This window comes from Coregonus lavaretus, assembly GCF_964263955.1.
Source record: "Coregonus lavaretus genome assembly, chromosome: 7".
Classification (NCBI taxonomy): Eukaryota; Metazoa; Chordata; class Actinopteri; order Salmoniformes; family Salmonidae; genus Coregonus; species Coregonus lavaretus.
In genome coordinates this window covers 42,081,632-42,105,137 of record NC_139994.1, presented here as the reverse complement: position 1 = coordinate 42,105,137, position 23,506 = coordinate 42,081,632, and the positions used below count along the sequence as shown (strand labels likewise).

The 23,506-nt window shown below is 43.7% G+C and overlaps 1 protein-coding gene across 1 annotated transcript in view; it reads left to right on the top strand.

The window, feature by feature from the left end:
- Positions 1-23,506, top strand: part of tnfsf10l (TNF superfamily member 10, like) — a 70,295-nt gene that overhangs the window by 36,216 nt on the left and 10,573 nt on the right. Inside the window, exon 2 of the mRNA XM_084165333.1 lies at positions 1,655-1,804. Coding sequence (XP_084021459.1) covers positions 1,655-1,804 — 150 coding nt within the window. The remainder of the gene's footprint in view (positions 1-1,654; positions 1,805-23,506) is intronic.

Sequence of the window (23,506 nt, the reverse complement as noted above, 5' to 3'; positions counted from 1 at the left end):
TTGTATTCGGCGCATGTGACCAATAAAATTTGATTTGATTTGATTTAATGGACATACACAAAATAGTCCAAATTGGTGAAGTGAAATTATTTTTTATTTTTTTATTTTTTTTATTAATAACTGAAAAGTGGTGTGTGAATATGTATTCACCCCCTTTGCTATGAAGCCCCTAAATAAGATCTGGTGCAACCAATTACCTTCAGAAGTCACATAATTAGTCAAATAAAGTCCACCTGTGCGCAATCTAAGTGTCACATGATCTGAGTGTATATATACACCTGTTCTGAAAGGCCCCAGAGTCTGCAACACCACTAAGCAAGGGGCACCACCAAGCAAGTGGCACCATGAAGACCAAGGAGCTCCAAACAGGTCAGGGACAAAGTTGTGGAGAAGTACAGAACAGTGTTGGGTTATAAAAAAATATCCAAAACTTTGAACATACCACATACCATTAAATCCATTATTAAAGAATATGGCACCACAAAAAAGATCTGTCCATAGGATCCACTTTAAGCCATACACTCCACAGAGCTGGGCTTTACGGAAGAGTGACCAGAAAAAAGCCATTGCTTAAAGAAGAAAATAACCTAACACGTTTGGTGTTCGGCAAAAGGCATGTGAGAGACTCCCCAAACATATGGAAGAAGGTATTCTGGTCAGATGAGACTAAAAGGGAGCTTTTTGGCCATCAAGGAAAACGCTATGTCTGGCGCAAACCCAACACCTCTCATCACCCCGAGAACACCATCCCCACAGTGAAGCATGGTGGCGGCAGCATCATGCTGTGGGGATGTTTTTCATTGGCAAGGACTGGGAAACTGGTCAGAATTGAAGGAATGATGGATGGTGCTAAATACAGGGAAATTCTTGAGGGGAAACCTGTGTGTCTTCCAGAGATTTGAGACTGGGACGGAGGTTCACCTTCCAGCAGGACAATGACCCTAAGCATACTGCTAAAGCAACACTCGAGTGGTTTAAGGGGAAACATTTAAATGTCTTGGAATGGCCTAGTCAAAGCCCAGACCTCAATCCAATTGAGAATCTGTGGTATGACTTATAGATTGCTGTACACCAGCGGAACCCATCCAACTTGAAGGAGCTGGAGCAGTTTTACCTTGAAGAATGGGCAGAAATCCCAGTGGATAGATGTGCCAAGCTTATAGAGACATATCCCAAGAGACTTGCAGCTGTAACTGCTGCAAAAGGTGTCTCTACAAAGTATTGACTTTGGGGGGGATGAATAGTTATGCACGCTCAAGTTTTCTGTATTTTTGTCTTATTTCTTGTTTGTTTCACGATAAAAAATATTTTGCATCTTCAAAGTGGTAGGCATGTTGTGTAAATCAAATGATACAAACCCCCCAAAAATCAATTTTAATTCCAGGTTGTAAGGCAACAAAATAGGAAAAATGCCAAGGGGGGTGAATACTTTCGCAAGCCACTGTATTTAACTGTATGCATTGCTTAAAAGGCTTTATGTCACTCTAAGTCTTCTCTATTCTCTCCTCCCTATAGGTGCATCGCCAGGGCATTACAGAGCAGTTGAAGTGTATCAGTCTGCTGAATGCATTATATTACTGCTACGTCATGCTTAAGTACGCTTATAACACTTATACTACCTCTCGTAAGTTTTTCTATTCTCTGCTCCCTGTAGGTGCGTAGCCAGGGTGTAACAGAGGAGCTGAAGTGTCTCAGTCTGTTAAATGCTCTGGATAAAGACCAGGACATCCCAGAGAACCTGGCTCAGCTGTTTGGAGAGCCTTGCATCAAACTGGCAGAGGGCATCAAGGCCTACATCTCTAAGGTAAGACCACACAGATACAGTGGGGAAAATAAGTATTTAGTCAGCCACCAATTGTGCAAGTTCTCCCACTTAAAAAGATGAGAGAGGCCTGTAATTTTCATCATAGGTACACGTCAACTATGACAGACAAATTGAGAATTTTCTTTCCAGAAAATCACATTGTAGGATTTTTTATGAATTCATTTGCAAATTTTGGTGGAAAATAAGTATTTGGTCACCTACAAACAAGCAAGATTTCTGGCTCTTACAGACCTGTAACTTCTTCTTTAAGAGGCTCCTCTGTCCTCCACTCGTTACCTGTATTAATGGCACCTGTTTGAACTTGTTATCAGTATAAAAGACACCTGTCCACAACCTCAAACAGTCACACTCCAAACTCCACTATGGCCAAGACCAAAGAGCTGTCAAAGGACACCAGAAACAACATTGTAGACCTGCACCAGGCTGGGAGGACTGAATCTGCAATAGGTAAGCAGCTTGGTTTGAAGAAATCAACTGTGGGAGCAATTATTAGGAAATGGAAGACATACAAGACCACTGATAATCTCCCTCGATCTGGGGCTCCACGCAAGATCTCAGCCCGTGGAGTCAAAATGATCACAAGAACGGTGAGCAAAAATCCCAGAACCACACGGGGGGACCTAGTGAATGACCTGCAGAGAGCAGGGACCAAAGTAACAAAGCCTAATCAGTAACACACTTCGCCGCCAGGGACTCAAATCCTGCAGTACCAGACGTGTCCCCCTGCTTAAGCCAGTACATGTCCAGGCCCATCTGAAGTGCATTTCGATGATCCAGAAGAGGATTGGGAGAATGTCATATGGTCAGATGAAACCAAAATATAACTTTTTGGTAAAAACTCAACTTGTCGTGTTTGGAGGACAAAGAATGCTGAGTTGCATCCAAAGAACACCATACTTACTGTGAAGCATGGGGGTGGAAACATCATGCTTTGGGGCTGTTTTTCTGCAAAGGGACCAGGACGACTGATCCGTGTAAAGGAAAGAATGAATGGGGCCATGTATCGTGAGATTTTGAGTGAAAACCTCCTTCCATCAGCAAGGGCATTGAAGATGAAACGTGGCTGGGTCTTTCAGCATGACAATGATCCCAAACACACCGCCCGGGCAACGAAGGAGTGGCTTCGTAAGAAGCATTTCAAGGTCCTGGAGTGGCCTAGCCAGTCTCCAGATCTCAACCCCATAGAAAGTCTTTGGAGGGAGTTGAAAGTCTGTGTTGCCCAGCGACAGCCCCAAAACATCACTGCTCTAGAGGAGATCTGCATGGAGGAATGGGCCAAAATATCAGCAACAGTGTGTGAAAACCTTGTGAAGACTTACAGAAAACGTTTGACCTGTGTCATTGCCAACAAAGGGTATATAACAAAGTATTGAGAAACTTTTGTTATTGACCAAATACTTATTTTCCACCATAATTTGCAAATAAATTCATTAAAAATCCTACAATGTGATTTTCTAGATTTTTTTTCTCATTTTGTCTGTCATAGTTGACGTGTACCTATGATGAAAATTACAGGCCTCTCTCATCTTTTTAAGTGGGAGAACTTGCACAATTGGTGGCTGACTAAATACTTGTTTTCCCCACTGTATAGGCTATGTCACAAATTCCCCCTATCCCTACAGTAGATATTTAAGCAATAAGGCCCAAGGGGTTGTGGTACATGGCCAATATACCACTGCTAAGGGCTGTTCTTACGCACGACGCAACACAGAGTACCTGGATACAGCTCTTAGCAGTGGTATATTAGCCATGCTGTATACCACAAACCCCAGAGGTGCCTTATTGCCATTACAAACTGGTTACCAATGTAATTAGAAGAGTAAAATGTAATGTTTTGTCATAACCATGGTATACGGTCTGATATACCACAGCTTTCAACCAATCAGCATTCAGGGCTCGAATCACCCAGATTATACAGTGAGGGAAAAAAGTATTTGATCCCCTGCTGATTTTGTACGTTTGCCCACTGACAAAGAAATGATCAGTCTATAATTTTAATGGTAGGTTTATTTCAACAGTGAGAGACTTAAAAATGTTATTGATGTTAATTGAATTGCCTTTTAATGAGGGAAATAAGTATTTGAGCCCCTCTCAATCAGAAAGATTTCTGGCTCCCAGGTGTCTTTTATACAGTTAACGAGCTGAGATTAGGAGCACACTCTTAAAGGGAGTGCTCCTAATCTCAGTTTGTTACCTGTATAAAAGACACCTGTCCACAGAAGCAATCAATCAATCAGATTCCAAACTCTCCACCATGGCCAAGACCAAAGAGCTCTCCAAGGATGTCAGGGACAAGATTGTAGACCTACACAAGGCTGGAATGGGCTACAAGACCATCGCCAAGCAGCTTGGTGAGAAGGTGACAACAGTTGGTGCGATTATTCTCAAATGGAAGAAACACAAAAGACCTGTCAATATCCCTCAGCCTGGGGCTCCATGCAAGATCTCACCTCGTGGAGTTGCAATGATCATGACAACGGTGAGGAATCAGCCCAGAACTACACGGGAGGATCTTGTCAATGATCTCAAGGCAGCTGGGATCATAGTCACCAAGAAAACAATTGGTAACACACTACGCCGTGAAGGACTGAAATCCTGCAGCGGCCGCAAGGTCCCCCTGCTCAAGAAAGCACATATACAGGGCCATCTGACGTTTGCCAATGAACATCTGAATGATTCAGAGGAGAACTGGGTGAAAGTGTTGTGGTCAGATGAGACCAAAATCGAGCTCTTTGGCATCAACTCAACTCGCCGTGTTTGGAGGAGGAGGAATGCTGCCTATGACCCCAAGAACACCATCCTCACCCTCAAACATGGAGGTGGAAAGATTATGCTTTGGGGGTGTTTTTCTGCTAAGGGGACAGGACAACTTCACTGCATCAAAGGGATGATGGACGGGGCCATGTACCGTCAAATCTTGGGTGAGAACCTCCTTCCCTCAGCCAGGGCATTGAAAATGGGTCGTGGATGGGTATTCCAGCATGACAATGACCCATAACACACAGCCAAGGCAACAAAGGAGTGGCTCAAGAAGAAGCACATTAAGGTCCTGGAGTGGCCTAGCCAGTCTCCAGACCTTAATCCCATAGAAAATCTGTGGAGGGACCTGAAGGTTCGAGTTGCCAAACATCAGCCTCGAAACCTTAATGACTTGGAGAAGATCTGCAAAGAGGAGTGGAACAAAATCCCTCCTGAGATGTGTGCAAACCTGGTGGCCAACTACTAGAAACGTCTGACCTCTGAATGCCAACAAGTACTAAGTCATGTTTTGCAGAGGGGTCAAATACTTATTTCCCTCATTAAAATGCAAATCAATTTAGATATAAGAATTTTGACATGGATGTTTCTGGATTTCTTTGTTGTTATTCTGTCTCTCACTGTTCAAATAAACCTACCATTAAAATTATAGACTGATCATGTCTTTGTCAGTGGGCAAACGGACAAAATCAGCAGGGGATCAAATACTTTTTTCCCTCACTGTAATAGATAATGTACTACTTTTGCCTAAAGGCTTATGTGTATGGACATCCCAATAACTAGCACAGCCAATAGAATGGTTAGATAAGAGGACATTCCATATTCAAAACCAATATACCCTGGTAGAGTGTATTCGGAAAGTATTCAGACCCCTTGACCTTTTTTACTTAAAAGCCTTGTTCTAAAATTGATTAAATAGTTTTTTTCCCTCATCAATCTACAAACAATACCTCATAATGACAAAGCAAAAACAGGTTTTTAGAAATGTTTGCAAATGTATAATAAATAAAAAACTGAAATACCACATTTACATGAGTATTCAGACCCTTTACTCAGTACAGTACTTTGTTGAAGAACCTTTGGCAGCGATTACAGCCTCGAGTCTTCTTGGGTATGACGCTACAAGCTTGGCACACCTGTATTTGGGGAGTTTCTCCCATTCTTCTCTGCAGATCCTCTCAAGCTCTGTCAGGTTGGATGAGGAGCGTCGCTGCACAGCTATTGTCAGGTCTCTCCAGAGATGTTCGATCAGGTTCAAGTCCGTGCTTTGGCTGGCCACTCAAGGACATTCAGAGACTTGTCCCTGACCATTCCTGCGTTGTCTTGGCTGTATGCTTAGGGTCGTTGTCCTGTTGGAAGGTGAACCTTCGCCCCAGTCTGAGGTCCTGAGCGCTCTGGAGCAGGATTTCATCAAGGATCTCTCTGTACTTTTCTCTGTTCATCTTTCCCTCGATCCCGACTAGTCTCCCAGTCCCTGCTGCTAAAAAACATATTGGTTTCATCAGACCAGCGAATCTTGTTTCTCATGGTCTGAGAGTCCTTTAGGTGCCTCTCGGCAAACTCCAAGCGGGCTGTCATGTGCCTTTTACTGAGGAGTGGCTTCCTTCTGGCCACTCTACCATAAAGGCTTGATTGGTGGAGTGCTGTAGAGATGGTTGTCCTTCTGGAAGGTTCTCCCATCTCCACAGAGGAACTCTAGAGCTCTGTCAGAGTCACCATCAAGTTCTTGGTCACCTCCCAGACCAAGGCCCTTCTCCCCCGATTGCTCAGTTTGGTCGTGCGACCAGCTCTAGGAAGAGTCTTGGTGGTTCCAAACTTCTTCCATTTAAGAATGATGGAGGCCATTGTGTTCTTGGGGGCTTTCAATGCTGCAGAAATGTTTTGGTACCCTTACCCAGATCTGTGCCTCGACACAATCCTCTCTCGGAGCTCTACGGACAATTCCTTCGACCTCATGGCTTGGTTTTTGCTCTGACATGCACTGTCAACTGTGGGATCTTAGGTAGACAGATGTGTGCCTTTCCAAATCATGTCCAATCAATTGAATTTACAACAGGTGGACTCCAATCAAGTTGTAGAAACATCATAAGGATGATCAATGGAACAGGATGCACCTGAGCTCAATTTCGATTCTCACAGCAAAGGGTCTGAATACTTATGTAAGTAAAAAAACAGGAAACAGCGCCGGAGAAGATGGCTGCCGTTTTACAGCCCTCTAACCAATTGTACTATTATGTGTGTTTTTCCGCGTTATTTGTAATTTATTTTGTACATAATGTTTCTGCCATCGTCTCTTATAACCAAAAAGAGCTTCTGGATATCAGGACAGCGATTACTCACCTCGTATTGGACGAAGATTTTTTCTTCAACGAGGCGGCCGCGAAGGATATCATACAGACACCCGACAAGGCCCAAATCCCCGTCATTCGCGTGAAGAAGAGACAGAGATATCGTGGACGCAGATCGGGGTGCCTTGTAAGGATCCGACGGCGAGCGAGTAAACTGCCTCTTCTATCAATCCTATTAGCCAACGTTCAATCTTTTGAAAATAAAGTGGACGATTTAAGATTACGGTTATCCTACCAACGGGACATTAAAAACTGTAATATATTATGTTTCACCGAGTCGTGGCTGAACGACGACAATGATAACGTTCAGCTAGCAGGCTATACGCTACATCGGCAGGACAGAACGGCTGACTCCGGTAAGACAAGGGGTGGCGGTCTGTGTATATTTGTAAACAACAGCTGGTGCACAAAACCAAATACTAAGGAAGTCTCGAGGTTTTGCTCGCCTGAGGTAGAGTATCTTATGATAAGCTGTAGACCACACTATTTACCAAGAGAGTTTTCATCTATATTTTTCATAGCTGTATATTTACCACCACAAACCAATGCTGGCATTAAGATTGCACTGAATGAGTTGTACAAGGCCATTAATCAACAGGAAAACGCTCATCCAGATGCAGCGCTCCTAGTGGCCGGGGACTTTAATGCAGGGAAACTTAAATCCGTTCTACCTCATTTCTACCAGCATGTTAAATGTGCAACCAGAGGGAAAAAAACTCTAGACCACCTTTACTCCACACACAGAGACGCATACAAAGCTCTCCCTCGCCCTCCATTTGGCAAATCTGACCATAACTCTATCCTCCTGATTCCTGCTTATAAGCAAAAACTAAAGCAGGAAGCACCAGTGACTCGGTTAATAAAAAAGTGGTCAGATGACGCAGATGCTAAGCTACAGGACTGTTTTGCTAGCACAGACTGGAACATGTTCCGGGATTCTTCAGACAGCATTGAGGAGTACACCACATCAGTCACTGGCTTCATCAATAAGTGCATCGATGATGTCGTCCCCACAGTGACCGTACGTACATACCCCAACCAGAAGCCATGGATTACAGGAAACATCCGCACTGAGCTAAAGGGTAGAGCTGCCGCTTTCAAGGAACGGGACTCTAACCCGGACGCTTATAAGAAATCCCGCTATGACCTCCGACGAACCATCAAACAGGCAAAGAGTCAATACAGGTCTAAGATTGAATCGTACTACACTGGCTCTGACGCTCGCCGGATGTGGCAGGGCTTGAAAACTATTACAGACTACAAAGGGAAGCACAGCCGCGAGCTGCCCAGTGACACAAGCCTACCAGACGAGCTAAACCACTTCTATGCTCGCTTTGAGGCAAGCAACACTGAAGCATGCATGAGAGCACCAGCTGTTCCGGATGACTATGTGATCACGCTCTCCGTAGCCGATGTGAGTAAGACTTTTAAGCAGGTCAACATTCACAAGGCCGCAGGGCCAGACGGATTACCAGGACGTGTACTCCGAGCATGTGCTGACCAACTGGCAAGTGTCTTCACTGACATTTTCAACATGTCCCTGACTGAGTCTGTAATACCAACATGTTTCAAGCAGACCACCATAGTCCCCGTGCCCAAGGACTCTAAGATAACCTGCCTAAATGACTACCGACCCGTAGCATTGACGTCTGTAGCCATGAAGTGCTTTGAAAGGCTGGTCATGGCTCACATCAACAGCATTATCCCAGAAACCCTAGACCCACTCCAATTTGCATACCGCCCCAACAGATCCACAGATGATGCAATCTCTATTGCACTCCACATTGCCCTTTCCCACCTGGACAAGAGGAACACCTACGTGAGAATGCTATTCATTGACTACAGCTCAGCATTCAACACCATAGTGCCCTCTAAGCTCATCACTAAGCTAAGGATCCTGGGACTAAACACCTCCCTCTGCAACTGGATCCTGGACTTCCTGACGGGCCGCCCCCAGGTGGTAAGGGTAGGTAACAACACATCTGCCACACTGATCCTCAACACGGGGGCCCCTCAGGGGTGCGTGCTCAGTCCCCTCCTGTACTCTCTGTTCACCCATGACTGCATGGCCAGGCACGACTCCAACACCATCATTAAGTTTGCCGACGACACAACAGTGGTAGGCCTGATCACCGACAACGATGAGACAGCCTATAGGGAGGAGGTCAGAGATCTGGCCGTGTGGTGCCAGGACAACAACCTCTCCCTCAACGTAACCAAGACAAAGGAGATGATTGTGGACTACAGGAAAAAATAGAGGACTGAGCACGCCCCCATTCTCATCGACGGGGCTGTAGTGGAACAGGTTGAGAGCTTCAAGTTCCTTGGTGTCCACATCACCAACGAACTATCATGGTCCAAACACACCAAGACAGTTGTGAAGAGGGCACGACAAAGCCTATTCCCCCTCAGGAGACTAAAAAGATTTGGCATGGGTCCTCAGATCCTCAAAAAATTATACAGCTGCACCATCGAGAGCATCCTGACTGGTTGCATCACCGCCTGGTATGGCAACTGCTTGGCCTCCGACCGCAAGGCACTACAGAGGGTAGTGCGTACGGCCCAGTACATCACTGGGGCAAAGCTTCCTGCCATCCAGGACCTCTATACCAGGCGGTGTCAGAGGAAGGCCCTCAAAATTGTCAAAGACTCCAGCCACCCTAGTCATAGACTGTTCTCTCTGCTACCGCACGGCAAGCGGTACCGGAGTGCCAAGTCTAGGTCCAAAAGACTTCTCAACAGCTTCTACCCCCAAGCCATAAGACTCCTGAACAGCTAATCGTGGCTACCCGGACTATTTGCACTGCCCCCCCACCCCATACTTTTTACGCTGCTGCTACTCTGTTAAGTATTTATGCATAGTCACTTTAACTCTACCCACATGTACATATTACCTCAACTACCTCAACTAGCCGGTGCCCCCGCACATTGACTCTGCAACGGTACCCCCCTGTATATATAGCCTCCCTACTGTCACTTTATTTTACTTCTGCTCTTTTTTTTCTCAACACTTTTTTTTGTTGTTGTTTTATTTTTACTTTTTTTGTTTAAAATAAATGCACTGTTGGTTAAGGGCTGTAAGTAAGCATTTTACTGTAATGTCTGCACCTGTTGTATTCGGCGCATGTGACCAATAAAATTTGATTTGATTTGATTATTTGCAAACATTTCTAAAAACCTGAGTATCAGTGGAGCTCCCCTTGTGTTCAGTGCCAATATTTCCACATATCCTGGTATGGCACAAGGTTGGTATTAAGGTATGACAATCTGGATTCCGCCCAAGCCTATTAGGTAGTCTTATTTATCAATCTTTCCTACCTTGGCAGTCATTGTAACTGCAGTTGCGGGTGATTACAAGTTCCAATTGTTGGCTATCCTAACTCTGGCTGAATTCCAATAGGAATTATATAACACTTGGTCAGCCAGCATAATGTGACTTTCTGATGTGGCTTGCAAACCAGGAGTTTCAAACAACTGTGTTAGGGTAAAGCTAGGCTGCCAAAGTATAGTATTGTAAAATAAAGTAATGTATTGTCATAAATAATAAAATGTTTATGATAAAATATGAACTTAGGCTCTCACCTGGTGAAGGCTACAGGACTGAAAGCCATCAAATGCAACAATCATGTCTCTGTCACTAGCAAACACAGTCATGGGTGGTAATGGTACCTCTAAAATTCACTGGAAAGGGACACTGGGAAATAAATATGCAAATTAGGCTTTACAACCTACAGTGTTAAAACAACACCCAAAAAATGAGTTACTGTAACACCACGTTTTGATTCCCTAACACTGAGAAAGTGTAACAGCATCAGCTCTAATTATTTGAAATTGGTAACACCCATGGTGTTATGGGGTGTTAGTTTATCACTTTGAAAAGTGATCGTTTAACACTGTATGAGATGGTCATATATAATTTCGAAGAAAGTGTTACATTTAAGACTGTGGGTGTTAAAAATCTGATCACAAATTTGCTGTGAGGAGAGGAGAGCATTGGGTTTGACAGCGTTGGGTTAAAGTGTTTGGATTGAGTTCTGTCTCTAATGTTTACAGGTCCTTCATAAAGCTAAAGGCTGTTTTCCATTTAATGGGGTTTTCAACACCCACGTAACATATGTATGTGAACACGCACGCACACACACTCAAAGGCCCCACATACACATGTAACCACACACTCGGTTGAGCTCCCATGCCCCTAAACCTTAAGGCACCATTCACAGAGTCTGACCATCATAGATCAACACAACCTACAGTACCAGTCAAAGTTTGGACACACCTACTCATTCAAGGGTTTTTCTTTATTTTTTTACTATTTTCTACATTGTTGAATAATAGTGAAGACATCAAAACTATGCAGTGGTGTACTTAAGTAGAAATACTTTAAAGTACTGCTTAAGTCGTTTTTTGGGGTATCTGTACTTTACTTTACTATTGATATTTTTGACTACTTTTACTTTTACTTCACTACATTCTTAAAGAACATTATGTACTTTTTACTCCATACATTTTCCCTGACACCCAAAAGTACTCATTACGTTTTCAATGCTTAGCAGGACAGAAAATGGTCCAATTCCACAGTTATCAAGAGAACATCCCTGGTCATCCCTACTGCCTCTGATCTGGCAGACTCACTAAAAACAAATTATTTGTTTTTAAATGATGTCTGAGTGTTGGAGTGTGACCCTGGCTATCCGTAAATAAATAAATAACAAGACAACGTCTGGTTTTCTTAATATATTACTTTTACTTTTGATACTTAAGTATATTTTAGCAACTACATTTACTTTTGATACTTAAGTATATTTAAAACCAAATACTTTTAGACTTTTACTCAAGTAGTAATTTACTGGGTGACTTTCACTTTTACTTGAGTCATTTTCTATTAAGGTATCTTTACCTTTATTCAAGTATGAGAATTGAGTACTTTTTCCACCACTGAAACTATGAAATAACACATATGGAATCATGTAGTAACCAAAAAAAGTGTTAAACAAATCCAAATAAATTTTAGATAGTAGCCACCCTTTGCCTTAATGACAGCTTTGCACACTCTTAGCATTCTCTCAACCAGCTTCATGAGGTAGTCACCTGGAATGCATTTCAATTAACAGGTGTGCCTTCTTAAAAGTTAATTTGTGGAATGTCTTTCCTTCTTAATGCGTTTGAGCCAATCAGTTGTGTTGTGACAAGGTAGGGGTTGTATACAGAAGATAGCCCTATTTGGTAAAAGAGCAAGTCCATATTATGGCAAGGACAACTCAAATAAGCAAAGAGAAACGACAGTCCATCACTTTAAGACATGCAGGTCAGTCAATCCAGAACATTTCAAGAACTTTGAAAGTTTCTTCAAGTGCAGTCGCAAAAACCATCAAGCGCTATGATGAAACTGGCTCACATTAGGACCACCATAGGAAGGAAGACCCAGAGTTGCCCAAATAAAGGCTTCACAGAGTTCAAGTAACAGACACATCTCAACATCAACTGTTCAGACGAGACTGCGTGAATCAGGCCTTCATGGTCGAATTGCTGCAAAGAAACCACTACTAAAGGACACCAATCACAAGAAGAGACATGCTTGGGCCAAGAAACACAAGAAATTGACATTAGACTGATGAGTCCAAATTTGAGATTTTTGCTTCCAACCGCTGTGTCTTTGTGAGACGCAGAGTAGGTGAACGGATCATCTCTGCATGTATGGTTCCCACCGTGAAGCATGGAGGGGGATGTGTGATGATGTGGGGGTGCTTTGCTGGTGACACTGTCTGTGATTTATTTAGAATTCAAGGCACACTTAACCAGCATGGCTACCACAGCATTCTGCAGCGATACGCCATGCCATCTGGTTTGCGCTTAGTGGGACTATCAATGACCCAACACACCTCCAGGCTGTGTAAGGACTATTTGACCAAGGAGAGTGATGGAGTGCTGAATCAGATCACCTGGCCTCCACAATCACCCGACCTCAACCCAATTGAGATGGTTTGGGATGAGTTGGACCGCAGAGTGAAGGAAAAGCAGCCAACAAGTGCTCAGCATATATAGGAACTCCTTCAAGACTGTTGGAAAAGCGTTCCTCATGAAGCTGGTTGAGAGAATGCCAAGAGTGTGCAAAGCTGTCATCAAGGCAAAGGGTGGCTACTTTGAAGATTCTTAAATATAAAATATATTTTGATTTGTTTAACACTTTTTTGGTTACTACATGATTCCATATGAGTTATTTCATAGTTTTGATGTCTTCACTATTATTCTACAATGTAGAAAATAGTAAAAATAAAGAAAAACCCTGGAATGAGTAGGTGTGTCCAAACTTTTGACTTGTACTGTAAATCAGCCATCTCTGGTAGTACAATGAGTCACATAGATCTCGGGCCATCTGTATCAGAGATCAGTTTTGCGTTAGATCACAATGAATAACATTACATGGACAGGCAGGACGATATCCTAGATCAGCAGTCCTAATCAGATGCTTGATACATATGGACCCTGCTTTTGGTTCGGATTACCTTGATTTATACTGAGTCAGTGAGTTTAATGATGAGTCAGAGTCTGTACCACACCTAAACACAGACACCACCACAGGCTTTCCCCATCTGTGTGTGTGTGTGTGTCTGCTTATTGCTGGAGCCCCCTCATTTCCTTTCTTCACTGCTTCAATACAGACTGACAGACACACACACACACACAGTTGTAATAGAAATGGAATGTCTAATTTATTTTTGGTGTAAATTTACTTGGATAGTGTGCGTGTATGTACAGTTGGGGAAAAAAGTATTTAGTCAGCCACCAATTGTGCAAGTTCTCCCACTTAAAAAGATGAGAGAGGCCTGTAATTTTCATCATAGGTACACGTCAACTATGACAGACAAAATGAGGGGAAAAAAATCCAGAAAATCACATTATAGGATTTTTTATGAATTTATTTGCAAATTATGGTGGAAAATAAGTATTTGGTCAATAACAAAAGTTTCTCAATACTTTGTTATATACCCTTTGTTGGCAATGACACAGGTCAAACGTTTTTTGTAAGTCTTCACAAGGTTTTCACACACTGTTGCTGGTATTTTGGCCCATTCCTCCATGCAGATCTCCTCTAGAGCAGTGATGTTTTGGGGCTGTCGCTGGGCAACATGGACTTTCAACTCCCTCCAAAGATGTTCTATGGGGTTGAGATCTGGAGACTGGCTAGGCCACTCCAGGACCTTGAAATGCTTCTTACAAAGCCACTCCTTCGTTGCCCGGGCGGTGTGTTTGGGATCATTGTCATGCTGAAAGACCCAGCCACGTTTCATCTTCAATGCCCTTGCTGATGGAAGGAGGTTTTCACTCAAAATCTCACGATACATGGCCCCATTCATTCTTTCCTTTACACGGATCAGTCGTCCTGGTCCCTTTGCAGAAAAACAGCCCCAAAGCATGATGTTTCCACCCCCATGCTTCACAGTAGGTATGGTGTTCTTTGGATGCAACTCAGCATTCTTTGTCCTCCAAACACGACGAGTTGAGTTTTTACCAAAAAGTTCTATTTTGGTTTCATCTGACCATATGACATTCTCCCAATCCTCTTCTGGATCATCCAAATGCACTCTAGCAAACTTCAGACGGGCCTGGACATGTACTGGCTTAAGCAATGGGACACGTCTGGCACTGCAGGATTTGAGTCCATGGTGGCGTAGTGTGTTACTGTTGGTAGGCTTTGTTACTTTGGTCCCAGCTCTCTGCAGGTCATTCACTAGGTCCCCCCGTGTGGTTCTGGGATTTTTGCTCACCGTTCTTGTGATCATTTTGACCCCACGGGGTGAGATCTTGCGTGGAGCCCCAGATCGAGGGAGATTATCAGTGGTTTTGTATGTCTTCCATTTCCTAATAATTGCTCCCACAGTTGATTTCTTCAAACCAAGCTGCTTACCTATTGCAGATTCAGTCTTCCCAGCCTGGTGCAGGTCTACAATTTTGTTTCTGGTGTCCTTTGACAGCTCTTTGGTCTTGGCCATAGTGGAGTTTGTAGTGTGACTGTTTGAGTTTGTGGACAGGTGTCTTTTATACTGATAACAAGTTCAAACAGGTGCCATTAATACAGGTAACGAGTGGAGGACAGAGGAGCCTCTTAAAGAAGAAGTTACAGGTCTGTGAGAGCCAGAAATCTTGCTTGTTTGTAGGTGACCAAATACTTATTTTCCACCATAATTTGCAAATAAATTCATTAAATGTCCTACAATGTGATTTTCTGGAGAAAAAAATTCTCAATTTGTCTGTCATAGTTGACGTGTACCTATGATGAAAATTACAGGCCTCTCTCATCTTATTAAGTGGGAGAACTTGCACAATTGGTGGCTGACTAAATACTTTTTTCCCCCACTGTATGTGTGTGTGTTTGTGCGTGCACGCATGTGCATGTGAATGCATGTATGTATTAATTGACTTGGATTGGATATGTACAGTGAGGGGAAAAAAGTATTTGATCCCCTGCTGATTTTGTACGTTTGCCCACTGACAAAGACATGATCAGTCTATCATTTTAATGGTAGGTTTATTTGAACAGTGAGAGACAGAATAACAACAACAAAATCCAGAAAAACGCATGTCAAAAATATTATAAATTGATTTGCATTTTAATGAGGGAAATAAGTATTTGACCCCTCTGCAAAACATGACTTAGTACTTGGTGGCAAAACCCTTGTTGGCAATCACAGAGTTCAGACATTTCTTGTAGTTGGCCACCAGGTTTGCACACATCTCAGGAGGGATTTTGTCCCACTCCTCTTTGCAGATCTTCTCCAAGTCATTAAGGTTTCGAGGCTGATGTTTGGCAACTCGAACCTTCAGGTCCCTCCACAGATTTTCTATGGGATTAAGGTCTGGAGACTGGCTAGGCCACTCCAGGACCTTAATGTGCTTCTTCTTGAGCCACTCCTTTGTTGCCTTGGCCGTGTGTTTTGGGTCATTGTCATGCTGGAATACCCATCCACGACCCATTTTCAATGCCCTGGCTGAGGGAAGGAGGTTCTCACCCAAGATTTGATGGTACATGGCCCCGTCCATCGTCCCTTTGATGCGGTGAAGTTGTCCTGTCCCCTTAGCAGAAAAACACCCCCAAAGCATAATGTTTCCACCTCCATGTTTGACATTTACGTCATTTAGCAGACGCTCTTATCCAGAGCGACTTACAAATTGGTGCATTCACCTTATGATAGCCAGTGGGACAACTACTTTACAATTTAGTAAAACATTTTTTTAAACATTATTATAATAATTTTTTTATATATTTTGTTAGGGGGGGGGGGGGGGTAGAATGATTACTTTTATACTATCCCAGGTATTCCTTAAAGAGGTAGGGTTTCAAGTGTCTCCGGAAGGTGGTCAGTGACTCCGCTGTCCTGGCGTCGTGAGGGAGCTTGTTCCACCATTGGGGTGCCAGAGCAGCGAACAGTTTTGTCTGGGCTGAGCGGGAACTGTGCTTCCACAGAGGTAGGGGACCAGCAGGCCAGAGGTGGAAGAACGCAATGTCCTTGTTTGGGTGTAGGGACTGATCAGTGCCTGAAAGTAAGGAGGTTGGGAAGAGAACTTGGGAAGGTTGAACACCAGACGGGCTGCAGCATTCTGGATGAGTTGTAGGGGTTTAATGGCACAGGCAGGGAGCCCAGCCAACAGCGAGTTGCAGTAATCCAGACGGGAGATGACAAGTCCCTGGATTAGGACTTGTGCCGCTTCCTGTGTAAGGTAGGGTCGTACTCTGCGAATGTTGTAGAGCATGAACCTACAGGATCAGGTCACCGCTTTGATGTTAGCGGAGAACGACAGGGTGTTGTCCAGGGTCACGCCAAGGTTCTTTGCACTTTGGGAGGAGGACACAACTGAGTTGTCAACCGTGATGGCGAGATCATGGAGCTGGCACTCCTTCCCCGGGAGGAAGAGCAGCTCCGTCTTGCTGAGGTTCAGCTTGAGGTGGTGATCCGACATCCACACTGATATGTCTGCCAGACATGCAGAGATGCCATTCGCCACCTGGTTATCAGAAGGGGGAAAGGAGAAGATTAATTGTGTGTCGTCTGTGTAGCAATGATAGGAGAGACCATGTGAGGATATGACAGAGCCAAGTGACTTGGTGTATAGAGAGAATAGGTGGGGATGGTGTTCTTGGGGTCATAGGTAGCATTCCTCCTCCTCCAAACACGGTGAGTTGAGTTAATGCCAAAGAGCTCGATTTTGGTCTCATCTGACCACAACACTTTCACCCAGTTCTCCTCTGAATCATTCAGATGTTCATTGGCAAACTTCAGACGGCCCTGTATATGTGCTTTCTTGAGCAGGGGAACCTTGTGGGCGCTGCAGGATTTCAGTCCTTCACGGCGTAGTGTGTTACCAATTATTTTCTTGGTGACTATGGTCCCAGCTGCCTTGAGATCATTGACAAGATCCTCCCGTGTAGTTTTGGGCTGATTCCTCACCGTTCTCATGATCATTGCAACTCCACGAGGTGAGATTTTGCATGGAGCCCCAGGCCGAGGGAGATTGACAGTTCTTTTGTGTTTCTTCTATTTGCAAATAATCGCACCAACTGTTGTCACCTTCTCACCAAGCTGCTTGGCGATGGTCTTGTAGCCCATTCCAGCCTTGTGTAGGTCTACAATCTTGTCCCTGACATCCTTGGAGAGCTTTTTGGTCTTGGCCATGGTGGAGAGTTTGGAATCTGATTGATTGATTGCTTCTGTGTACAGGTGTCTTTTATACAGGTAACAAGCTGAGATTGGGAGCACTCCCTTTAAGAGTGTGCTCCTAATCTCAGCTCGTTACCTGTATAAAAGACACCTGGGAGCCAGAAATATTTCTGATTGAGAGGTGGTCAAATACTTATTTCCCTCATTAAAATGCAAATCAATTTATAACATTTTTGACATTTTTTCTGGATTTTTTTGTTGTTATTCTGTCTCTCACTGTTCAAATAAACCAAACGTACAAAATCAGCAGGGGATCAAATACTTTTTTCCCTCACTGTATGAGACTGAGCTTGTCCAAAGTGAATATACAGTCTGTACAACCCCTGAAACTACACAATGTCTCATTCAGTATGAATATCTGCCTGACTGCACACACTGTATTGTAGCCCAAGTTCTTGGAGAAGAAAAGTAGATAATTGTAAAATAACACTTCTCCTCTTGAACACTGTATTGTACATTGCACCCCGTTACAATTTTTTGGTATGGACATTAGCACAGAATACATGATCCCAATTTTAGCTCCAAGACGCAGGCAATGTGAAAAACCTGAAAGGTATATTTTGCTGATTTATTGGCACATTGAACCATGTCGTGCGCCGTAGTTTACAACCTCAGTGGATAGTGCCAAAAACAATGATGTCATATCTGAATTCTGCCATCTTTATGCACATTTGACATTTTGCCCTTACCTAAGGAACATTTGAGGGGCTCTATGCAACTGACACCGTTTTAACTACTTTGCAGATATGAAACTAACAGACAGTCATAATATCAGTCAATCATAATATCAGTAAAAAATATCAAATTCCCAGTTTATGCTTGAAAACTAACTTTATAAGAGTTTTAAAAATAGGTTCTATTTGACTCAAAATTCCATGACGTACAGTAAGGCATTGTTGGCAGAATACATGGATGCAGTTCAATACATGATTAATATAATTCACCAATACATTTATTGGTAGTCCCAAAAGCGAGTATAAATGAGTCAACAGTTGAGTCACCTACTATATGAAATTACATCCTGATGCGCTCACATCGGTGAATTCAACTTCAATTGCTCTGCTTTCGTGTGTCCCGTTTACAGCGCGCAGTGGGGGAAATGGTCATGCCATAGTCCAAGCTAGGCTACTAAAATGGCTTTGGTTTTTAAAGCTTAACAATGAATAACCAAAAAACGAAACCTGCAAAAAAAAAAAACATGCAAAGGAGAAAACATGTAGGCCTATTACAGCAACATTTGAGCAGGAGCATAGGCTGGCTACTCAACTACAATACATTTTGAGTGCACCATACAGTAATGCTGCATTCAACTGCACCGGTGATCCATGCAGTGCAAAAAAAACAAAACATGCTTTAAGTTTATATGTTACAAAAAACCTATAGCTCCGTTTTTGTTATTTGGAGTTATTAAATCCTTTTTGATTAGGGTCACAGCATATTATGCACATCTGCAAGCGTAGCAGCAAAGGCTGGACAAATAGTATTTATTTTTTGTTTTAATATCTTAAAATGCTATATACAGCATCCTATGTACAGAAGTGGACTTTACAAAAGGCCATATTTTTTCTAATAAAACAATGGCCAGTTTAGGTCGAAGCTGCACATTCTTTTGTAAAAAACAAATAGGCTATGTCTGGCCCTTGATTTCATTGTGTTTGTTCAATATGGCCTGTGCGCTGATTTGAGTTTGACACCCCTGGGCTATCGTATCTATTTATGTAGCTATTTATTTAGCAAGCTAAAGACACGGAGCCTAAACTTAGCCAGCTAGCTGCTGGGAGGATGTCATGTCGCTGGAGGAGTGGGTAAGTGAACAACTTTTTCCCGTAATATCGTATTTCGGTGGCTACAGCTAGAGAGGCACGTGTCATTTGGTTAGCTAGCAAGAAATGTGAATCGCTTTGTTAGCTAGCTAGCTATGCTGAACTTGAATGACTGTTATCCATGGTTGTCATATCTCTTAGTTGTCAATCAAATGTATTTGGCAAGTTCTCATTCAGTTGTCAAAATGTGGGTTGGGACAAGCATGCATTGGCAGGCAAGCTGCAGAAGGATGAACAGGCTACTATTCCCCATCGTTTCAGTGCAATTTTGACGGCCAACTAGCTTAAAAAGTTTGAGAGGGTTTATCTAATGTTCCCTGGTTAGATTTTAGCTTATCTCGCTCTGGCTAGCATTAGTTGTTGATCTTGTAGTTGATGTGCATAGGCAACCGAGGGGGAGAGAGCCTACCTTTTCATGGTTGTTTGATCAATAGAAGGGTAAGTTCCCAAATAGAAGAGGACTCCCGTGGTAATTACATATTTGCTGAAATCCATTCAGGTGTATTTCGTGGCTTTTGGCGAATGTGTTCTAATAAGCTGAAGTCGCACTGTTGCTACTGCCTGTAAAAACACATTCCAGTTCAAAGTGAATGATTGCAGGCCCTTGTGGCAAATGGCTTATTTGCATATAGGCCTACTGTAGCTCTGATTTGGCTATGGCGCACCGGTCTGCATAGACTCCGGTCCTGGACAAGACAGATGTTTATGTTAGGTTTTATTTAATACAGTGTCTATTAATTGTCCAAATGCACGGCCGCTTTCCCACTTTACATTTTATCGAATTTTCACAAATGCCTTACTATACGTCATTCCCAAATATTCTATGAATTTATGAAAACTTGAAAATGACCATAATCTAAGTGTTCGCTTGTCAAAAATAAAAGAAATAAAAAAAGTGTCCTATTCTTCCTTTGGGTGTATATGAACAGATTTTTTATAAGATTTCATCTGGCTAAAAAGCTGTCAGTTCCACTTTAAACAATTCCCTTAGGTAAGGGAAAATTATTCCTTAAGGTAAATCCTTAAGGGAAACACTTAATGTTTTGTGCAACCGGGACAAGGTTACATTTTTTTTCAATAAGGGTCAACTGTCTAAAGTTTAGGCTAAAAGATGAAGTGTTAGGCTAGACTAGGCTATATGGCTAACATTAGGTTAGCATAAGCCAAACCCAGCACTTGGCTTGCTCTTCCTGGTCAGTGTTCTTGCATGAAAATACTCAGGCTAACAAGTGCCGACGGTTTTCTGTGGGGCTTTGGCTGGTCTGTGTTAGACTCAGTGTCTTTGCGTAACACACACATACACACACCCTGGGTCTTTGGCTACAGTATTAGATTCTGTCTTTGTATGAAACACTTGAGCTGAAAAACTGGTCTAGCTTTAACCAAAGCGTTTTGCTAGAGCTCTCACATAGCCGCTGTTAAGATGGAATATATTGTATCTCCCTATCCAAGATACACATTAGAGCGATTGAGCGAGCAGACACACGCACACACACACTTTGGCTTGCACTCTAGATAGCCGTAAGATACAGTGTAATGCATTGCCTCTCCTATAGACTCTCTCTCTCTGTAAGGAAGTATTTTGGGGTTCTCCCACACACGCCCACATACACACACCCCTCCCAGTGATATGTCGGTGGTGGTGGGTCATCAAATCTGTGTGCTAATTGAGAGAGGCTGTAATCCATTATCTGTCAGCAGAGACGGAGGCATTCTAGATCCTAATGTGAAACACATGGATCACCACACACACACACACACACTTCGGGCACACCCACACACTCGGAGACATGAAGTGCATTAACATGGATCCACGGAATGCTGTGATTGGTTAGGCCTATTGCCACGAAGAGAGAGAGAGAGAGAGAGAGGAGAGAGAGAGAGAGAGAGAGAGAGAGAGAGAGAGAGAGAGAGAGAGAGAGAGAGAGAGAGAGAGAGACCTACTTTTCATGAAGGCATTCCATTCTTTAGAACATGTAGCTGACACACCTGGTAGTTATTATCACAGGGAGAGAGAATATGTTTCTATGACGTAGTTGAATTCCTGACCGTGGTCGTGGAACACAGACTATTATTTACTGTATGGAGAGGAAGAGAGGGGAATGGAGGGTAATCGAGGAATGGAGGGGAAAGAGAGGAAGACTAAGGAATGGAGAGGAATTGAGGTGAGAGGAGAGCAAAAAAGGAATGGCGATGAGAAGAAAAGAGGAATGGATGGAGAGAAGAAATGAAAGGGGACGGTATTTTTTGTGTCCGCTGGACCCCCCTGTTTGTGTTAGGCATTCTCTCTCTCTTTTATTACATCTATCTCCTTCTCTCTTTCATCCATAGGTTCCATGTCCGATGGGGAGGGGGAGCGAGGGGGTGGGGTGGGGTGGGGGTGGGGTGGGGGGGGGGGGGGGGGTGCAGGTAGCTGACTAGGGGTGGCTATTCAGCAGTCTGATGGTCTGAGGGTAGAAGCTCTTGGCCAGTCTTCCAGTTTTTGCCATGATGCTCCTGTACTGCACGCGTCTTATTGATGGAAGCGGGGAGAACAGGCCATGGCTTAGGTGGCTGGGGTCCTTGATTATCTTTTTGGACTTACTGCAAGACCTGGTGTTGTAGGTGTCCTGGAGTGCAGTCAGTGTGCACCCAATGGTGCGTTCGGCTGAGCGTACCATCTTCTGTAGTGCCTTGCGATCCGCGGCGATGGAGTTGCCTTACCAGGCTGTGATGCAGCCCGACAGTATGCTCTCAATAGTGCTCCTGTAGAACACTTAGGCCCTCTGGGACAGGCCGAATTTCTTGAAGAGTTGCTGTCGTGCCTTCTTTAACACAGTGTCCGTGTAGTTTGACCATTTCAGCTGCTTGTATCGAGGAACTTGACGTTTTTAACCGTCTCCATGGCGGCCCCGTTGATGAGGATGGGGCGTGCCCAGCCTGGTTCCTCCTGAAGTCCACAATCCGCTCCTTTGTTTTGCAAATGTTGAGGGAGAGGTTGTTTACCTGGCACCATGCCGTCAGAGTGCCTACCTCCTCCCTGTAGGCGGTCTCGTCGTTGTTGGTAATCAGGCCTACTACTGTCATGTCATCAGCAAATATGATGATGGAGTTGGAACTGTATGAGGCCACGCAGTCGTGGGTATACAGGAGTGGACTGAGGACGGACCCTTGTGGGGCCATTGGTTGAGAATCAGTGTCAGAGGTAATGTTGCCTACCTTCACCACCTGAGGGCAGCCTGTCAGGAAGTCCAGGACCCAGTTGCATAGGGAGGAGTTCAGACCCAGGGCCGTGAGCTTTGTGTTGAGCTTAGAGGGCACTATGGTATTGAAGGCCGAGCTGTAGTCGATGAACAGCATCCTCACATATGCATTCCTTTTGTCCAGATGGGTGAGGGCATTGTGCTATGCAATGGCGTTTGCGTTGTCAGTGGATCTGTCAGGGCGGTAGGCAAATTGAAGAGGGTCGAGTGTGTCTTTGACTCTCGAAGCACTTCATGATGACGGAGGTGAGTGCTACGGGTCAGTAGTGATTCAGTTCAGTTACTTTCCCTTTATTGGGCAATGGGATGATAGTAGACATCTTGAAGCAGGTGGGGATAGTGGCTTGAGCTAGAGAGAGATTACACATTTCTGAAAAGAGAGTGAGAGGTCTGAAGCAGAGGGAGAGGCGAGAGTGTATGGAGAAGAACGAGAAGGGGAGGGAGAGGGAGGGGAGGAAAACTTAGAGAAGGATCAGTGATGGCATGTATGCATTAGTGCTTAGGTATGTAGATGGAAGTCCTATAGTCTTAGATAAGACCAAAAGGTCAAAACATTTTTTGTGCTCCTGACGATTAGATGTTTAGCTGAATAAGATGTGCCAGTGTAGGTCTGGAACAAAAGCCTGCACGCCCTATATACAGTAGCTCTCCTGTACCAGGGTTGGAGACCATTGAAAACCAATGCTCCATCGCTAGACACCCTCCATGGGAGCTACTAAAGGGCAGTGACACTTCACTGTAAAGAGTACAGTTATGTCAACTAGAAGGGAACAAGTATGTCAGGTCAACTTGAAGA